At 45.9% G+C, this 15296-nt stretch overlaps 7 protein-coding genes across 7 annotated transcripts; 3 read left to right on the top strand and 4 right to left on the bottom strand.

The window, feature by feature from the left end:
- Positions 1-1322: 1322 nt before the first annotated feature.
- On the bottom strand, positions 1323-1863 carry F5891DRAFT_949076 (uncharacterized protein; the record flags this gene model as incomplete). Its single annotated transcript, XM_041374847.1, has 2 exons — positions 1323-1496; positions 1549-1863. Coding segments are annotated over 2 exons (489 nt in total), but the record flags the coding sequence as incomplete, so codon positions are not given.
- Positions 1864-2507: 644 nt separating this feature from the next.
- Positions 2508-5330, top strand: F5891DRAFT_1186500 (uncharacterized protein; the record flags this gene model as incomplete). The annotated part of the gene is made up of 10 exons (XM_041366702.1): positions 2508-2738; positions 2781-2849; positions 2904-3294; positions 3356-3485; positions 3535-3647; positions 3695-4222; positions 4275-4365; positions 4418-5086; positions 5147-5200; positions 5261-5330. The coding sequence occupies 10 exons, from the start codon at positions 2508-2510 to the stop codon at positions 5328-5330; spliced, it is 2346 nt and encodes a 781-aa protein (XP_041227967.1).
- Positions 5331-5593: 263 nt separating this feature from the next.
- Positions 5594-6655, bottom strand: F5891DRAFT_978709 (uncharacterized protein; the record flags this gene model as incomplete). The annotated part of the gene is made up of 6 exons (XM_041376808.1): positions 5594-6060; positions 6087-6220; positions 6284-6350; positions 6448-6510; positions 6552-6584; positions 6634-6655. The coding sequence occupies 6 exons, from the start codon at positions 6653-6655 to the stop codon at positions 5594-5596; spliced, it is 786 nt and encodes a 261-aa protein (XP_041227968.1).
- Positions 6656-7049: 394 nt separating this feature from the next.
- Positions 7050-7684, bottom strand: F5891DRAFT_1186502 (uncharacterized protein; the record flags this gene model as incomplete). The annotated part of the gene is made up of 3 exons (XM_041366703.1): positions 7050-7183; positions 7236-7502; positions 7558-7684. The coding sequence occupies 3 exons, from the start codon at positions 7682-7684 to the stop codon at positions 7050-7052; spliced, it is 528 nt and encodes a 175-aa protein (XP_041227969.1).
- Positions 7685-8254: 570 nt separating this feature from the next.
- F5891DRAFT_1127683 (uncharacterized protein) lies at positions 8255-11628 on the top strand (the record flags this gene model as incomplete). Its single annotated transcript, XM_041364201.1, has 11 exons — positions 8255-8506; positions 8561-8926; positions 8985-9178; positions 9233-9395; positions 9444-9592; positions 9644-10044; positions 10092-10268; positions 10320-10452; positions 10502-10925; positions 10947-11193; positions 11240-11628. 11 exons carry the CDS (start codon positions 8255-8257, stop codon positions 11626-11628), a joined length of 2895 nt encoding a protein of 964 aa, XP_041227970.1.
- A 920-nt stretch (positions 11629-12548) lies between these two features.
- Positions 12549-12987, top strand: F5891DRAFT_1186504 (uncharacterized protein; the record flags this gene model as incomplete). The annotated part of the gene is made up of 3 exons (XM_041366704.1): positions 12549-12596; positions 12654-12725; positions 12772-12987. 3 exons carry the CDS (start codon positions 12549-12551, stop codon positions 12985-12987), a joined length of 336 nt encoding a protein of 111 aa, XP_041227971.1.
- Positions 12988-13163: 176 nt separating this feature from the next.
- On the bottom strand, positions 13164-14763 carry F5891DRAFT_1216443 (uncharacterized protein; the record flags this gene model as incomplete). Its single annotated transcript, XM_041369317.1, has 8 exons — positions 13164-13275; positions 13329-13457; positions 13508-13806; positions 13836-14135; positions 14225-14370; positions 14420-14492; positions 14542-14703; positions 14758-14763. The coding sequence occupies 8 exons, from the start codon at positions 14761-14763 to the stop codon at positions 13164-13166; spliced, it is 1227 nt and encodes a 408-aa protein (XP_041227972.1).
- Between the last annotated feature and the right edge of the window lie 533 nt (positions 14764-15296).

Here is a 15296-nt window from a genome sequence, read left to right on the forward strand (position 1 = left end):
GGTTCGGCTGGGTTTGAAAGATTTGCGCATGTTTCCGGTTTACTAAGCCTTCACTACCCGCACTAATAGACCGCCACCCTTACCTCTCCACCAGTGGTGGGAAGGAGCCTGACCTTGGTCCGGTTCTTGGTTCTTGTCAAACTGCCTCTGAACCGGACCGAACCGGACCACAGCAGCACTATAGCCATGGTGACTATAGAAATATATAATTCTGCTTCTGCCAAATATATCTATTTATACGCCAATAATTTTGACTTGCTAGTACATATGTATGGATGAATGCAAATCTATGCTACACTGAGGAATTGGTGACAACATTGGGACATTGGGACATCCCCACCAGCAAGGGACTACGGAGGAATTGTGTCCAAGTCATTAAACATGTTCACCTACTGTAAATTAATTCTTCAATGACAAACCTATTTATGACTTTATCATGGAAAGTAGCACTAGCAGTGAACATCAAATATATATTAACGTTGGAGTCTGCGACAATGTTATGACATTGTACAATTACGACGTAAAAGTGAATGGTGGGCAATTGTTCCTAATTTGTCAAGCATCTGCATTTTCCGTCGTGTGTGTTTTGCATTACCTGACAAAGGATACATATGTAATATGCATAATATTGCTACAGTACTGGAACACAATATAAAATTCTCAATGCAAAATGACTTTCGCACTGGTCAACAAATTTAGAGCAGTTCTCAATGAAGGCATGGCAGCCGGTCTTCACAACATCGCGGGGATTTTCTCTTTAATCCAAGCAAGGTCTTTTTGATACTTCAGAAGTTCACCGCGACAGCAAAGACGGGAAACACAATTGAATACCCTCCTGCTAGATTGATCAGAATCGTGTCCATAAGTACTATATACAGGATGTAAAAGCTGATTGTCTAAAAGTTGATTGTTGTCCTACAGTGTGTTCCATCATCCTCAGAGATATCATTCGAGATCCCCCTCACTCGGAAGATTGCATATCACCTTGCACAGGAAATGATTGAGAACATTTCATGAAGGGCGTTTCTGGTCGAGCTTCATAATTAAGAACAGGAAAAAGTGGAGATACGTACCAGTGATGGAATCATCTTTAATCTCGCCATAGACTATGGCGTCTCCGACAGACACAAAGCCGGATTCGGAAAGCATGACAGTAGCCTTGATCACCGGATCAACTGCGCCGCGCTCAGTAAGATTATCAATGGCCTCGTGAATGCCAACATTCTTTGCCTCGAGGATCTCGTGGGAAACCACTAGGAACAAAGTTAATAAAATATGAACATTTGTATAGATAACGAATGAGATATTTGCCTGTAAGTGTGTCAGACAATATTTGCAAGACAAGCCACGGGCACGCATACCAATGAAAGGTCAGCATTCGCAAGTGCATCATAGGTGGGTCTCGCAAAGCGTGGATGAAGGTCATTACAGACGTCCTCAAATTCCGAGCGAGCAACCTTAGTCTTGAAGTCAATGTCAAATGCAACACTCTCCACCTGAAAACTGTGAGTATTGAGACTACATATTATATTTAGCCAGCTTGCTTACTGTCGACATTGCGTCTGAGTTAGCACTGAGGATAGCATTGACACATCCAGCCTCCTTCCAAAGTTGAGCCATAGTGTGCCTATCCTTTTGGATATCCTGGCGGTGCTTTAACATAAATTTGTCGCGCGTATTTCGATCATGCCCAACGCTCAGAACGTTGAAATGCGCGTATGACGCCTTCATCTTGGGCTCACCGGCTGCAGCAAACGAAATCATGGTGACACGTGTCAAAGATACACCGGTGTCGTAAATCACATAGTATTCGGGAGTGGTTGAAAAAGTCCTCGTCATAGCGTAGTTGACTGCTACAGCCGTGCTGGAAATGTGAGTGGTGGATATGGAGGTGTATCAGAGTTGAATGATACACTTTTAGGGATGAGAATGGGTCTTCAGGGAAACGATACGCCTGTGTCCTGTCAGACCAGGGGCAGAAGGCTGTGGAGAACGCGGCACTCACAATGTCCGCCACGCCAGCAGCCTTAGTTGTAGTATTTGGCCAAACTAACGTGGTTGTTGCCACGGATCCATTGACACTTTTCATGGTTGTTGCCACCACCCCAATTTGGCACCTCTGGTCAAATTAGGGTTACCTGCAGCATTAGGGTTACACTTCGACAACACATATTTAGCTCAGTCAGACTTCGAACTTTCATCACCTCAACGGGTCAAATTAGGGTTACCTGCAGCATTAAGGTTACACTTCAACGACACATATTTAGCTCAGTTGGACTTCGAACTTTCATCACCTCAACTACCCATAGAATAGGGTTTTCCGTCTGAACAGTACTATTAATAATTCCATTCCAATAATATAATATACATAATCCTGCTCGCGCCACTCACATCATCACCGTACATTTTCATCTCACTATACCGTCCAGTGTGCGCCTCTGTGGAAACAATACAGCATTAATGAGGTAAGCGGTATGGGCTCACATTGCCAGTATTAATGTGAGTTTATGTCTATCAGCGACACTAATAACACAGTCCCAACGGTCAGAAGTGACTTTGATCCCCTCCAATATGTTGAAAAGCTGCAGCGAAAATGGGCCAAAGGAACTTGCCTAGAGTTTTTCACCAGTAGGTTAGAGAAGTATAAGGTTGAACTTTTGGAAAGCAGGCACCGCGCCAACGACTATATCGACTTAGTGATTAACGAGTATTTCCGTCATTATCATTGGAAGCTCAAAGTTAACGAAGAACCAACAACACCGTATGACTCATCGTGACAGATCATCCCGGAGATACTCAATGATGAGGAGTCTGAGCAAAAAAAACAGAAGGTTACTGCAATGACCAAGGTATGTACCATCTACTCCAACCTTAAACTCGCTTGTCACTCGATGTGTTGTTAGGCTATTCGCAACTGGTTTGAGTACCGCTCTCGAAAGTTAAACCCTCTTGGTCGTCATCTCAAAACTGAAACTGGTCCATGGACCCGCTTACTCAAGCAACTCTCCGGGGTAGTGAAAAACAAACCAAGGGCATTGCAAGCCCACCAGCACTGGTCGAAAGACCATTTCGACACTGATCTAAAAGAAGAATTTGAGGAGAAATGGAAATGCGCTCAGAAGCCGGCCAAGGAAAGGGCTACGTTCTATGATCAACTGACGCGACAACATTTTCTCAGTCTAGACGAAGACATTCGCAAGACATATGAAAAGTTGGCAGAATCGGAAGGGATTGCTAATGTCGAGGCTTGGAAAGCTGCACTTGCTGCTCCTGCTTCCAAACTACCTGCTGATCGTCAACGGTGATTTTTATTTTCATATTTACAAAATGCTGCGCTCAATTTTAAGCATCTGAGGTGCCCTTGATCAACTCCCAGAATTTGCTGGCCCCATACTCGCTGGCATATCCGACATCACAGGAATGCACTGTACTTTGTTTGTTGGCGGTCCTGAGCCTCGCAGGAAAGGCCAATTAAGCGTTATCACGTCAGTCTTCCCTTAACTTTTCTTCTCATGCATTGATTGTGCTATCCAGGATGCATGAGGGTGTTGATCTCAGTGATCACCCCAAAAACTGGCAAATGGCTGACAAGACCAAGTTCAAAATTGCGACAAGTCTTTTTCAAGAGTTCTTGGCTACATGCTACAGTAAGTACAATATACTCTACTCACCCATCAACTAATACTGTGTATAGCTGAAGCGGATAGGGAAGGAGCAAGTCTAGACGATGACAGCGACACATCGACAACCCCCATTTTACCTGCCATTGAAACTGATTCCAATGCCATCGTGGAGCCTGATGCCACTCCCATAGCACAACCGTCAGCAGTGGATGGTTCCTCGCAGACCAAGGTGGCTAAGAAGAGCCAGAAGTGGAGGGCCCATGCCAAGAATCAACGCCACACTACCCCCGCTGGAGAAACAGATGATTCCTCCAATTCATCCAGTGATAGCTCCAGCAACGATGACGGCCACCACTCTGTTACCAAAGTCAAACACGCCCTTCCTTACGCTGCCACCAAAAGACCAGTCATTATCCCTCCACAACCTCGCATGACCAGATTGCAGCATCCAGCTGTTACAGCACACCCTGATATTCCTGCATCCAATCCAAGTGCTGCCGCTGATCCTATCATTGCTTCTCCGGCTGACGAGCCTATCATTACTTCTCCGGCTGATGAGCCTATCATTTCTTCTCCGGCTGGCGTGCATGATAAGCCAGGTAGGGTGTTTTTTCTCCTTGAATGTAATGACTCACTCCTGCTTGTGAACAGCTTCCAATCTTGAGACCCAGGGAGTCATCGTGGAGGAGTCTCTTAGGTCCGACAATGTGTGTGATGAACGTGACATACAGGATGGTGCCCAGTACGTAACACTTTCGATTGAATGACTTGCATTTTACATGTTCTACTCCCAGTTTTTCCGAACATATGTCTTTACCACCTGTCTCCTCTCCTTTGCAGGTGTCGTCACCCGAGCTGAGGCCCCATGAGGCTCAATCGTTAGACAACGAACTCCATGGATCCGCACCGGAACTCAAAGCTTCGATTTTCCTCCCTTCCAATTCCCCCTCCTGGGTCAATACTGCCCTTGAGTATCTCACGGCTGACACTTCCCTGCTCCCCCCTCTGTACGACACACTGGTCGTGAAATTCATTGAACTCGAGCGGACCAGTGACTTCGAGAGTCCATCTGGACCTATGTTTAATCTCAGCAGCGAGAATCGGCCCAAGGAAATCCATTGGTGGGTCTCACGCGGACGCAAGGGACGCCCTGTCATCCCTGATATAGAGAAGTATGTGACTCAATGGTGGCATTGGTGGGCTGCAGTCCAGCCTTCCTGGAGGAATATTGGCACCCCAGACTTCTCAAATCCCGACGAACTCGACCGTCAAGACGGTGACTGGGATGCTCTATCTAAGCCCGGCAAGAACGGATTCCTCAGTATTCTCGCAACTATTTACTGGTGGGCATTGGCCAATGACAGCCAAGGTTGGAAACATGCAGCGTGGGCTATCGCCGTTGCTGATGTTCACTGGGTGATGAGTCGTGTTATTGCGTTTCGTGCTTCTAAGTCTCAGAAGAGGTGAGCAATTCGAGCCTTCATTGATCTTTTTGTTGGCTAACCCATCCATGTCACCTTCAGTGTCCCCAGGAAGCGGGCGCCGGCAGATGATAGTGGCCAGACCACGAAGAAGAGGTGAGCAATTCAAACCTCCGTTGATCTTTTTGTTAGCTGATCCATCCATGTCACCTTCAGTGTTCCCCGGAAGCGGGCGCCGGCAGATAACAGTGGCCAGATCATGAAGAAGCTCTGCACTCGCCGGTGATTTGTTTTACGCTGTTTTTGACATCTCATTGTCTTGTTGTCGTGCTATCCAGCCTTCTTACCCATGCTGCATCAAATCGTACCGAATACTGCCATGTTTGTTTCGTTGTCTTGTCATCGCGCTGCTCGCCCTTCTGTCCATAACGCATTACATCACACCTAGTGTTACTTTGTCTTGATCGTTAGTAATTTCAATATAAGTTCTTTGCTATGACTCGCTCAATCGCTCGATTCACCTCAAAGTGTGTAGCATGAATTGTTATGTTACGCGTACATGTCAATGTGTCTATCCTTCTGATACTTTAACGTTTGACCTACATGCGCGATTGCAAGATGAGTGCTACCCTGGCTGACATTCCATGAGACATCCTCCAGGTATGTAATTACACGACAAATTGCCTGGCAGACTTCATCTGCAGCCCTCCACTCGTCACATACTCCACACATATCTAAAATTGAATCTTGACCAAGGAACACCTTCTCATAAATACCTTGGACCTTCAGGATGGCGTCGTCGATTACGGAAGGATCACCTGGGTCGCTGCGGTCGACAGTTTCGATATTGAAGCATTCACGAGGTATTGTTGTGACATACTTCGCAAGAATATGCTCGATGTATGCATAAGGGCCAGGTAACACGGCGAGACCGATTAGCTCATCCTTGGCATCTCGGACAATCTCCAGGCATTCAGCTAAAGTGGTGCTATTGTTACACTCAGCTGCTGCCAAATCTTCATTGAAAGGTATCAAAACTTACGGTGCAGGAGACAGATCACGAGCTGAGGATGAGGATGAGGTTGGACGATGGTCCATCTCTGGCTTGGAGGCGGAAGATCTTTTGTGTGTCGTTGGCGTACGAGATTGAAGGCGCCGTTTAGTGTTGATAATATCCTTATGGCTGTATTATGATTTTTACTCAGCTAACGATTTTACGATCAGATAATAAAAACTCACCTGTGATAGTACTTTAGTCGTTTTGTGCGTGCAGCGTGCAGCTTTGCTTCTGGGGTGGTGTGTACAGCTGGACGAGCCATGAGTAACCTAAGCAGTATAAGAAGTAAAATTTTCTACCTGTGCGAATTGGGGGGGAGAGTTCTGTTGGCCAATAAAAGCAATACAATGTCCATCGTTGCGATTATGGTCATTGAATGGTGAGAACCCGTAGTACGGAGCAGTGAGATCTAAGTGTCAAATCAGTGCTAGTTAGTCTATACAAGCCCACCTAATCCTCCGAATACCAGGAAAGTATTCGAGACTGCAGAGGTCCGGAATGTCAGTTCACTCGGTGATTAGAAATTTGTTACCAGCGGCATGTATCAATGACATTGTTGATTATGGTCCAGCGGCCTAATGGATTGTACACACTGATTTGATGTGCATATATCATTAGGTCCAACTATGCACATCAAATCAGTGAGATTCCGATATATTATTAGGCTCGTACTGGTTAGTTATATGTTGAAAGGTCAAGATAACTGTTAGCTGAGTGATCGAACGTCTGTTATCAATAGGTCTCATGACTATTGATTATGGTCCAGCGGCCAATAGATTCCGGTGTATTGCAGAGCAGTTGGACCTAAATGCACCCATATAAAACTGATATTGATCGATCGATCCTTGTCTAGGCGCAATTCAGTCACATATTCAATCATACATTTCGTTGTACATATTCAATGCGCTAGATTGGCTAAGACAAGAACTTCGGAGAGTCATATGTAAGTTACGGTTTGGTATCTACTCCATTCTTTTCTGCGTTGTGGAGCTCAAAAACTACATCACGGATAACACAACGAAGGCGTTCCAGGTACTCGGGACGATAAAGAAATCCAACAACTTTATTAGCTATGAGGTCAACTGTTCGGTGACTGTTCAGAGGGAGTCGCAATGATACGGTGAACGAACTTACTGCAATATGTTGGCATACAACCGGAATCCAAGGGTGAGGGCGAGGGCGAGGGTAAGGGCGAGGGCGAGGAATTCGGGGGGCATACAACCTCGCCGTCTTGTCCAGCCTCGTCTTGCTGCTCTGCATGCTCTCCATCGGCCTCTTCTCCATTCTTGATGACATCTGCAAGATAGATGTCACGCATGACATCTCGAACAACACTATGAAAATCCTTTGCATGCTCAGGACGACGAAACAGGGCGACAGTTGCACCGGCAATAAGATCAACTATTTTCTAACCATTCAGTGAAGAGTTGTAACATTTTGAGATTACACTACTTACCGCAGCACGCCGGCATTAGAACACGGCCAATACAAGCACCACAAGGATAATATTCGTCCACAGCAACCTTGGTGTGACCGCAGGTGTACTCGACAACTGGTACAGAGGAAGTGGTGTGGTTGTTCATTGTGGTAGGGTAAGGGGCAAATGGAATAGAGGGGGAGTATCTTATAAGGTATCAGTTATGAACGGATAGACCCAAATCAAAGATGAGACATACCGAAGAAAGCTACTTGATTGCCAAAGTAACTTGATATTTGCCGAGTGGAGGATCTCACTCGGCAGGAAACCTTCTTGCAAAAGAATGGCATTGCCCTCCTGGTATGTTGATTTTTTTCAGCCTCAATTCGTATTCATAATGGTAAAAAGCGAAAGTATATTGCTTACCACAATGACTCTGATAGCGAAGTTGACATTGGGATGTCACAATCACGTATGGTTTCATTAACTTCCGACTGTCGAAGACTAACCATTACAACGTGTTCGCCGAAGAAGATTGGGAAAATGACCACAGAACAGCCGATGAATCAATGGGAGACGAACCTTGATCTTAGTTTAGGTGATATTGGGGACGAGTATTATGTCGACGATGACAGCTTTGTCCATTTGGATTCCATAGTACAGACTCCTGCCAAGCGTTACCCATCATCAGTAAGCTATATTATGTATAGTGGAGTATACAGGAATTCACCTTTCAATGCAGGATGCGCCATTACGCGAATGGATGGGTTATGAGTCCAGAAGCGGCTATCGCGAGGAGTACCTCCTTGAGGACTTGCGTCTAGAAGGTCGCGGTAGTGCTGCAAATGAATTATGCTCCTGTGGTGAATCAGATGCAAATGGTCTGAAAGAGCGACTTTACCGGTGTGAGGACTGCTTCGGCTTGGAAATGACGTGCGCAGCATGTTGCGCAGCGTCACATCGACAATTGCCTTTGCATGTTATCAAGGTTCGTGAGTGCGTGCAGCTAAATGTCATGTTGTTCTTACTTACTATGTTTCAGAAATGGAATGGGTCATCATTTGAACAAAGCAGCTTAAAAGAGATAGGATTGAGAGTGCAACTGGGGCACAGTGATTTGAAATGTGTGTGTCCTGAGCGTGGACACGTGGATTTCATAGTTATACATGTGAACGGAATCCATCACGTCAACGTTGATTTCTGTGGCTGTGACCAATGTGTTTCCCATCGTCAACAGCTGCTTCGTTGTGACTGGTACCCTGCGACAATCCATTTCCCACAAACCGCATGCACAAGGCGTGTACTCGAATATTTTCTTGTTATGACATGGTCAAGCAAGGTCTCGGGGCATGAATTTTATATGACGCTTGAGCGTTTGACAGACAACGTGGGATTGAATATTCCCAATGTGAGTCCCTTATGTACTCTGTTGTTCAACTCTCAACTAAAGTACTAACATGACTTAGAGCCAATACAGGGCCTTCATGAGGACAATCCGACAGTTCAGGCATATTAGAATGATGAAGCAAGCGGGTCGAGGAAATGTTGGAGGAGGAATTGCTTCAACGGAACCAGGCGCGCTTGCAGTACAGTGTCCTGCCTGTCCGCACCCTGGAATCAATTTACCAGGAGACTGGGAACAGATAGACGTCTCCCTAAAGTGAGTTCAAGTTGTTCGCGTGTCTCTTTCCATCTACTGACATTGGCAAACAAGGTTCCTGTATGCTATATTCCTAGCTCTAGATGCCAATTTTCGCCTCAAGAACCGTTTGCGGTCATCCAAAGCTGGCGATCCTGGGTTGCATACTGGTCTCGCATACTTCGTGCCCAATGAGCCTTACAGGGCACATATTTTAAATAATGCTAGCCAGAACGATGTAAGATAATCTTCCTTAGTAGTCATCAGTGTCTGACATCTTAAACAGATAAGTTCATGTAGCGGTTTCAAGACACTGGCGCACGCTGAAACCAAGTTTTCCAACGGTCTTCGGGCCACTGGTGTTGGGCTTTGCCTGTGTGCACGTCACGAATTTGTTCGACCTGTTGGCGTTGGAGACTTGCAGAAGGGCGAACGGTAGGCGATTGATTTATTTCACACATTGGTTGAACTCATGTCATCAAATAGATATGCAAATATGGATTACATTTTTTTCTCGACAATTACGCCGCTGTTACTTCTTTCAGTGGTCATATCTTACGATATCGCATGCCAATGGAAGTTGAATCTCTTGAAACGTATGTTGGCACTTCCGGAGGACATTCAAATACCCGTGGTTACTGCCGTTGCTGCATTCCTATTTGCTGTCCCAAAGTTTCATGCACCGGCACACGAGGAGAAATGTTCGACCCCCCATTCACTCAATCTAATGCCAGGAGTGGGCCGCACGGACGGTGAAGGAATTGAACGAAATTGGGCTGAGATGAATTGTGTGGCAAATAGTACGAAAGAGATGGGACCGTGTTCACGGCACGATACACTCGACGATCACTTCAGGCATCACAATTGGCGTAAACTTACTGGTCTTGGTAAGTCCTCAGTCGCCCTAGCTGGCATTCAACTAACTTCATATTAGGTCTTTCTCTTCGTAAGAAGCTGCTGCTTGCCCTCAAAGAGAACAGACGGCAGAGAGAAATGTTTGCTGAGTTCGATGCCGCAATTGATGCTCCCCAACATGATGAGTGGCTTGCCATGATATTAGCATGGGAGTCTGATAAGGCACAAAGTAATCCTTATCTCGTTCTGAACACCAGTAAGACTGATTTTGTAATCTGCCTATCAAGTATCACTGAATGTATTACAGATCTAACAGAGGCTCAAATGCACGCTGCGATGGCAGAAGAAGAGAAAGATGCTATTGTGTCTGGCAGAGTCCTCCCACATGAGACATCACCAAGCGCTTTCATACATCTTGGGTTTTCAATTGAGGACACACAGTTAGTACATATTTACCGTGTTTTCCCAATGTCTCACCAAATTATCTAGACGGCACGTGAAAAATGATGCAGAACGGACTTCATCCTTGAGCTCTGACCAAGAGAGTGATTTACACCACCGTCGTGCAGGCTTGCACAGGCAAATTTGCCGCTTCCGCAAGATCCAAAACGTTTACATGCTGGGGATCAATGAGTGGGTCGAGCAGCATAGTGTCGATCAATCCCCCCATCCAGAGGACGTTGAGCTGTGGTTGCCATCTGCATTGAACGCTCAGTCTAGATCTTCAATGTGCAGGTACGACATTGAAATCATCGAGTCAGAGCTTCGCAAAGGACAATGCAGAGACGCCCTTGACAAGATGCGAAACCTCCTACGCACCAAAACTCACTTTGTCAAACGACGGAATTTAGACATCCGCGGTCAACGGGCTAATACTCGAGCATGTGCGCTTATCGACTGTATTGACGACAAAGTCTGACTGGCAGGAATCAAGTATACGAAGTCGCGAAAGGCGCTGCTCACTCTCATTGGTGAGGGAGACTGGGTAACCGAGCTCCAACTGCTCTTACCTAGACATATCGTAGGCCCTCACGATCCACTGGAGGAAGAGCCATCGTCACGTACAATTAGGCGAGAGCAAGATATGCAAAATGGCCTGGGCGAAGGATTTCATGTGACCTTATGGATTTGGACCACCAGAGGTGTGCTCGGTGATAACTCTGATGCATTGCTGAACGATGGTATGTGTAATATCCTTCCATGTGGTTTATTTAATTTTTTTTTTAGCCGTGCGTGTTGAGTGGGCAAAAGCACGTGCTCGCTCCTTGAGGTGGTCAGAAGAGGTTCTGTTACTCAAGGAAGAAATGCGACAAGTTCGCCAGTATTTAGACTGGCGAGCACAATGGTGGGAAGCACGTGCAGAGCTAGACCATCATGACAAAGGTATTGTTGAGGGTGCACGTGCATATGCATATCGTCAGTCCGCAATTCAGCGTGCACTGCTCTCCCGCTTCACTGCTCTATGGGAGGCTCAATCCGCATTTAACCAAAGTCGCAAATTTTCACGCATGTTCGGTGGTGGTGTACAAGATTCGAACACTGACAATGAGCCGTTTTCAATACAGGCGGATGGAGCAGAGGACGAGGACGAGGACAAGGTAGATGATGTAGACTGATTTGTGCTCTTCATTACCTTTTTTGATATTGAATATATCTTGTATTGTGGCGATTTAATATTCATGAATTAACGGGTTTGAAAATGGTATACACATTTAATGGGTTTGTAAGCAAGCTGTGGGTAGCAGAACTAATATTCATGAATAAACAGGTTCGCAAACGGTATACATCTATTTAATGGGTTTGTAAGCAAGCTGCGGGTAAGAGAACTGGCAGGAGCCAGATGGGAGGTCAAATGAGGTCAAATAGGCCAAGTGGCAACAACCATGAAAAGTGTCAATGGATTCGTGGCGGCAACCACATTATTAGGTCAAACCTTACGACCAGGGGTGGCGCCAGACCCAAATGATCTTTCCTCTTTCTTCCATGCTATGGAGGACTATACCTTCTGCTTGAGGGACTTGTTCGCTAATCCGTCTCATATGCAGAAAGTGCGGGATTTGGTCAGTCTGCATGAGGTCTATACAAACAAGTCACAGACTCATCATCTTCTCCCTGCCACGTTGCCCACCATGCCCACAGACAACATATCATTGACTGCAGCTCCACCGCTGCCAAATATTCCAGGTGCCATTCTGCAGATGTCATCAACCGGACTTGTTGTTAATTGCACCTACTGATGCGTGATGATGTCAGAACAGATAACCCGGAACCTGCCGGCAAAACACACCCAGATGTGTTCCAGACTTTGCCCAGACGTGTCCCCTAGACTTTGAGGCGGAGTCTGCGCAGACTTCACAGAGACCAGCCATGCCCTCCTCGTATGAACCTGAATCATCCGGAAAATGCCGGAGACAGTTTAAATATATCGCTATCCAAATTGGGACGGTCCTCCTGGACAGAATCATTCCACAATGAAAGTATGTATTCATTCGCATTCGATTCAATCTTTCATATAAAAACTCTCTCTAGTACTACTATGAACGATAACAACAATGCTAATGGAGCCGGAAATCACAATCATGAGGTGCGTCGATGATTGTCTGACATCGGCTACTCACCAATACTAATCGATAACCAACAGATTCCAAGATACCTTCTCCAACATGCGCCAAGGCCTCGGGAGGTTAGTTTCACATTGATGGAAAGGCAACAGGTAAGTGATCTATTCATTTTGAAGCTACCATAGTGACATCGTTTAGGAATCGATGTACATCGTTTGGGCTGCCGTGCGAGGTCGCGTGCGCCAGCAAGTTTATTATCCAGGATTGCCGTTTCCTCCCTATCCGTTACCACTGGTCTGGCCAGATGACATACGGGCGATGATGGTCCTATGGGTGGCAAGGGAGCGCCGGATGTTCGAAATGGAGATGACCAAGCTGGAGTATATTCTAGGCCTCAGGGCTCGTGCGCATTAAGTACTTACAGGTAAGCTGTTTTCAAAATAAATAAAATCCGAATTGACTTACGAATTTTCAGACTGGACGAAGAGATCGTTGAAGAGTCTAGGAGATCGAAAGATTTAGCAGCTGGATAGATTGGCGATATGAGATGTACTTACAATGAATTTCCGATGCAAACTGTACGATATTTTTCAAGCGAACATTGAGGTAACTGCAATGACTCTTCGACGATGGACTTCTTGTAGCGCGGTGGAAATCGCTTGTTTTTTTGAACTTGCTTCTCTCCAAGCCTCACTAACTTGCCTGAAAAGACATCAATCAAGACGGAAACTTGGGATCAATGACTGGGTACATACCTCACACACCATATAAATACGACACTAAGCACAACGCTCTTTATCGAGTGTGTCTTCTTCATAATTGCTGGTGGGTTTTTCGGTTTGAGATATCCTATCCAGGATATACAGGCCAGTATACGCTTCTCACTGTCGAAGAAGATAAATGTACAGCATAATGATAGAGAAAATGCCCGTACCTGGCTTCAAAGTTCGAGAGGAGAACAAGAAGATAATGTTTCTGGTATACGAGCTCATCTCGCAAGGTAGACTCGCAGGTAAACTTTGCCTTGAGGTACCGAATCTGGATGACAAGGCCTTTGCACTCCTCCTTGTGCTGTTTTTTCAGCTCAACGAGCTGGTAGCCATCGCTAATTTTTTTGTTCAGCATCAAGATACAGCACGAAAGTACGACAGTTGTCACCCATGTAGCAAATCCATAATCCTTGATCTTGAACTTCTCCTGGGCTGTCTTTAGCTTCGTATGCTGGCCATTGAGCTGCTCATTCAGGAGACATATCTGAGTACCTGCTTTTTGGCTCGCTCAGCTTTCGTCAATTCATTCCTGTGTTTTTCCTGCAGCTTCTCTTTCTCTGTTCGCAGAGTTTTAAGATCACGTCCAAATGCCTCGGCATCTCGCTTGACACGTCTAAGGTCGGATTCAAGGGCTGCAACAGTGCGTGCAACATCGGTCTTCTCAATGGCCATGCAGTTTTTCTCCTCCTCGCTACGCTGTAATTCGTCGGCTTGATTGGAGAGCGCATGCCTGAGGTCATCAATTTCACCGAGATGCGAATCGAGTTGATGACGGCGGTTGTCGTGTGATGACTGTGACCTTGCATAGTCATTGCAAAGCTTGTTGACTCACTGTTCAAGTGTCGGCACAATCCAATATTGTTACAGAAAGAAACACTCACTTCTGATACTTCAGTGAACTGTCGCTGAAGCTCCTTGTGGTCCTTTGCAAGAAGAGACCGCTCTTGCCACAGCTGATCGATTGTCTCTGCATTTTCATTGACTTTGCCTTCTAGGAGACGAGCTTGCTGTTCGATGGTTGCGTTGACTGTACTTGCCAATCAGGAGTGATAATTTAGAGATGGCACTGTACGCACTTCGCAATTCGGTCTCTAGTTCATTATTTTCGTGCTTGGCTTTCTGGAGCTGTCTCTTGACATCATCAATATCCTGATAACTTATGGGTTAAAATGCTTCTGGTTATAGTCAAGGGACATACCGCCTCAGTTCGTTGTAGTTGACGAGCCACAGCACTCTTCTCACGCTGGACGTGGTTCTTCTCCAAGGACATCTGTCTGAGACGCGTCCTCTCTGCCTGCAGCTCAGCCTCGAGGTCAGCAATGATAGCCTTCACCCTCTTGACTTCCTGAGTATCAGCTCTCTATCATCGGCTAGCTTCAGTCGCTCTCTTTGCTTCTTCCTTTGCGCTTCATACTTCCATGTTCGTTGCATTAGTAGCTGGTGATACAGTATAATGGCGGGGTACATACTAGTCCCAAACATCGAATTGGCTTGATTCAAAACTTCATTGAGGTAGGCGTCCCTGCATTCGTCCGTTTCGTTGTGCGGCCAAACAACTGTCATTAACAGATCCATCACCAAGCGCTTCTGCACCCATTTGACGGCCGGACGTTCATCCTGGGGCAGATCACTTAGGGCCAATTTTTTCACCTTTTTCTGGCCTCTGCAGTTATCTGAGACAAAACTTCCAGATCCAATTGAAGGTGAGCTATTCCGCACAACGCCACTCGTGCTGCTAGTGCGAGTGCAAGGCTGCAAGCAGTGCGATAAACATTCTGAACACGTCAATCGCCAATCTGATAGAACTATTGGGCTAGATGTTAAGTTAGTGAGATCACACATGTTGGTCTTGATTTAGTTTGCATACAGAAGGATTATATCACATGGTGCGTGTAACGCCCAAAGTGCTCAGCAAGTGTTCTGGGACTGAGTATGAAAGGAGCCCATCATAGA

This window comes from Suillus fuscotomentosus, assembly GCF_016647785.1.
Source record: "Suillus fuscotomentosus strain FC203 chromosome Unknown F5891scaffold_17, whole genome shotgun sequence".
Lineage (NCBI taxonomy): Eukaryota > Fungi > Basidiomycota > Agaricomycetes > Boletales > Suillaceae > Suillus > Suillus fuscotomentosus.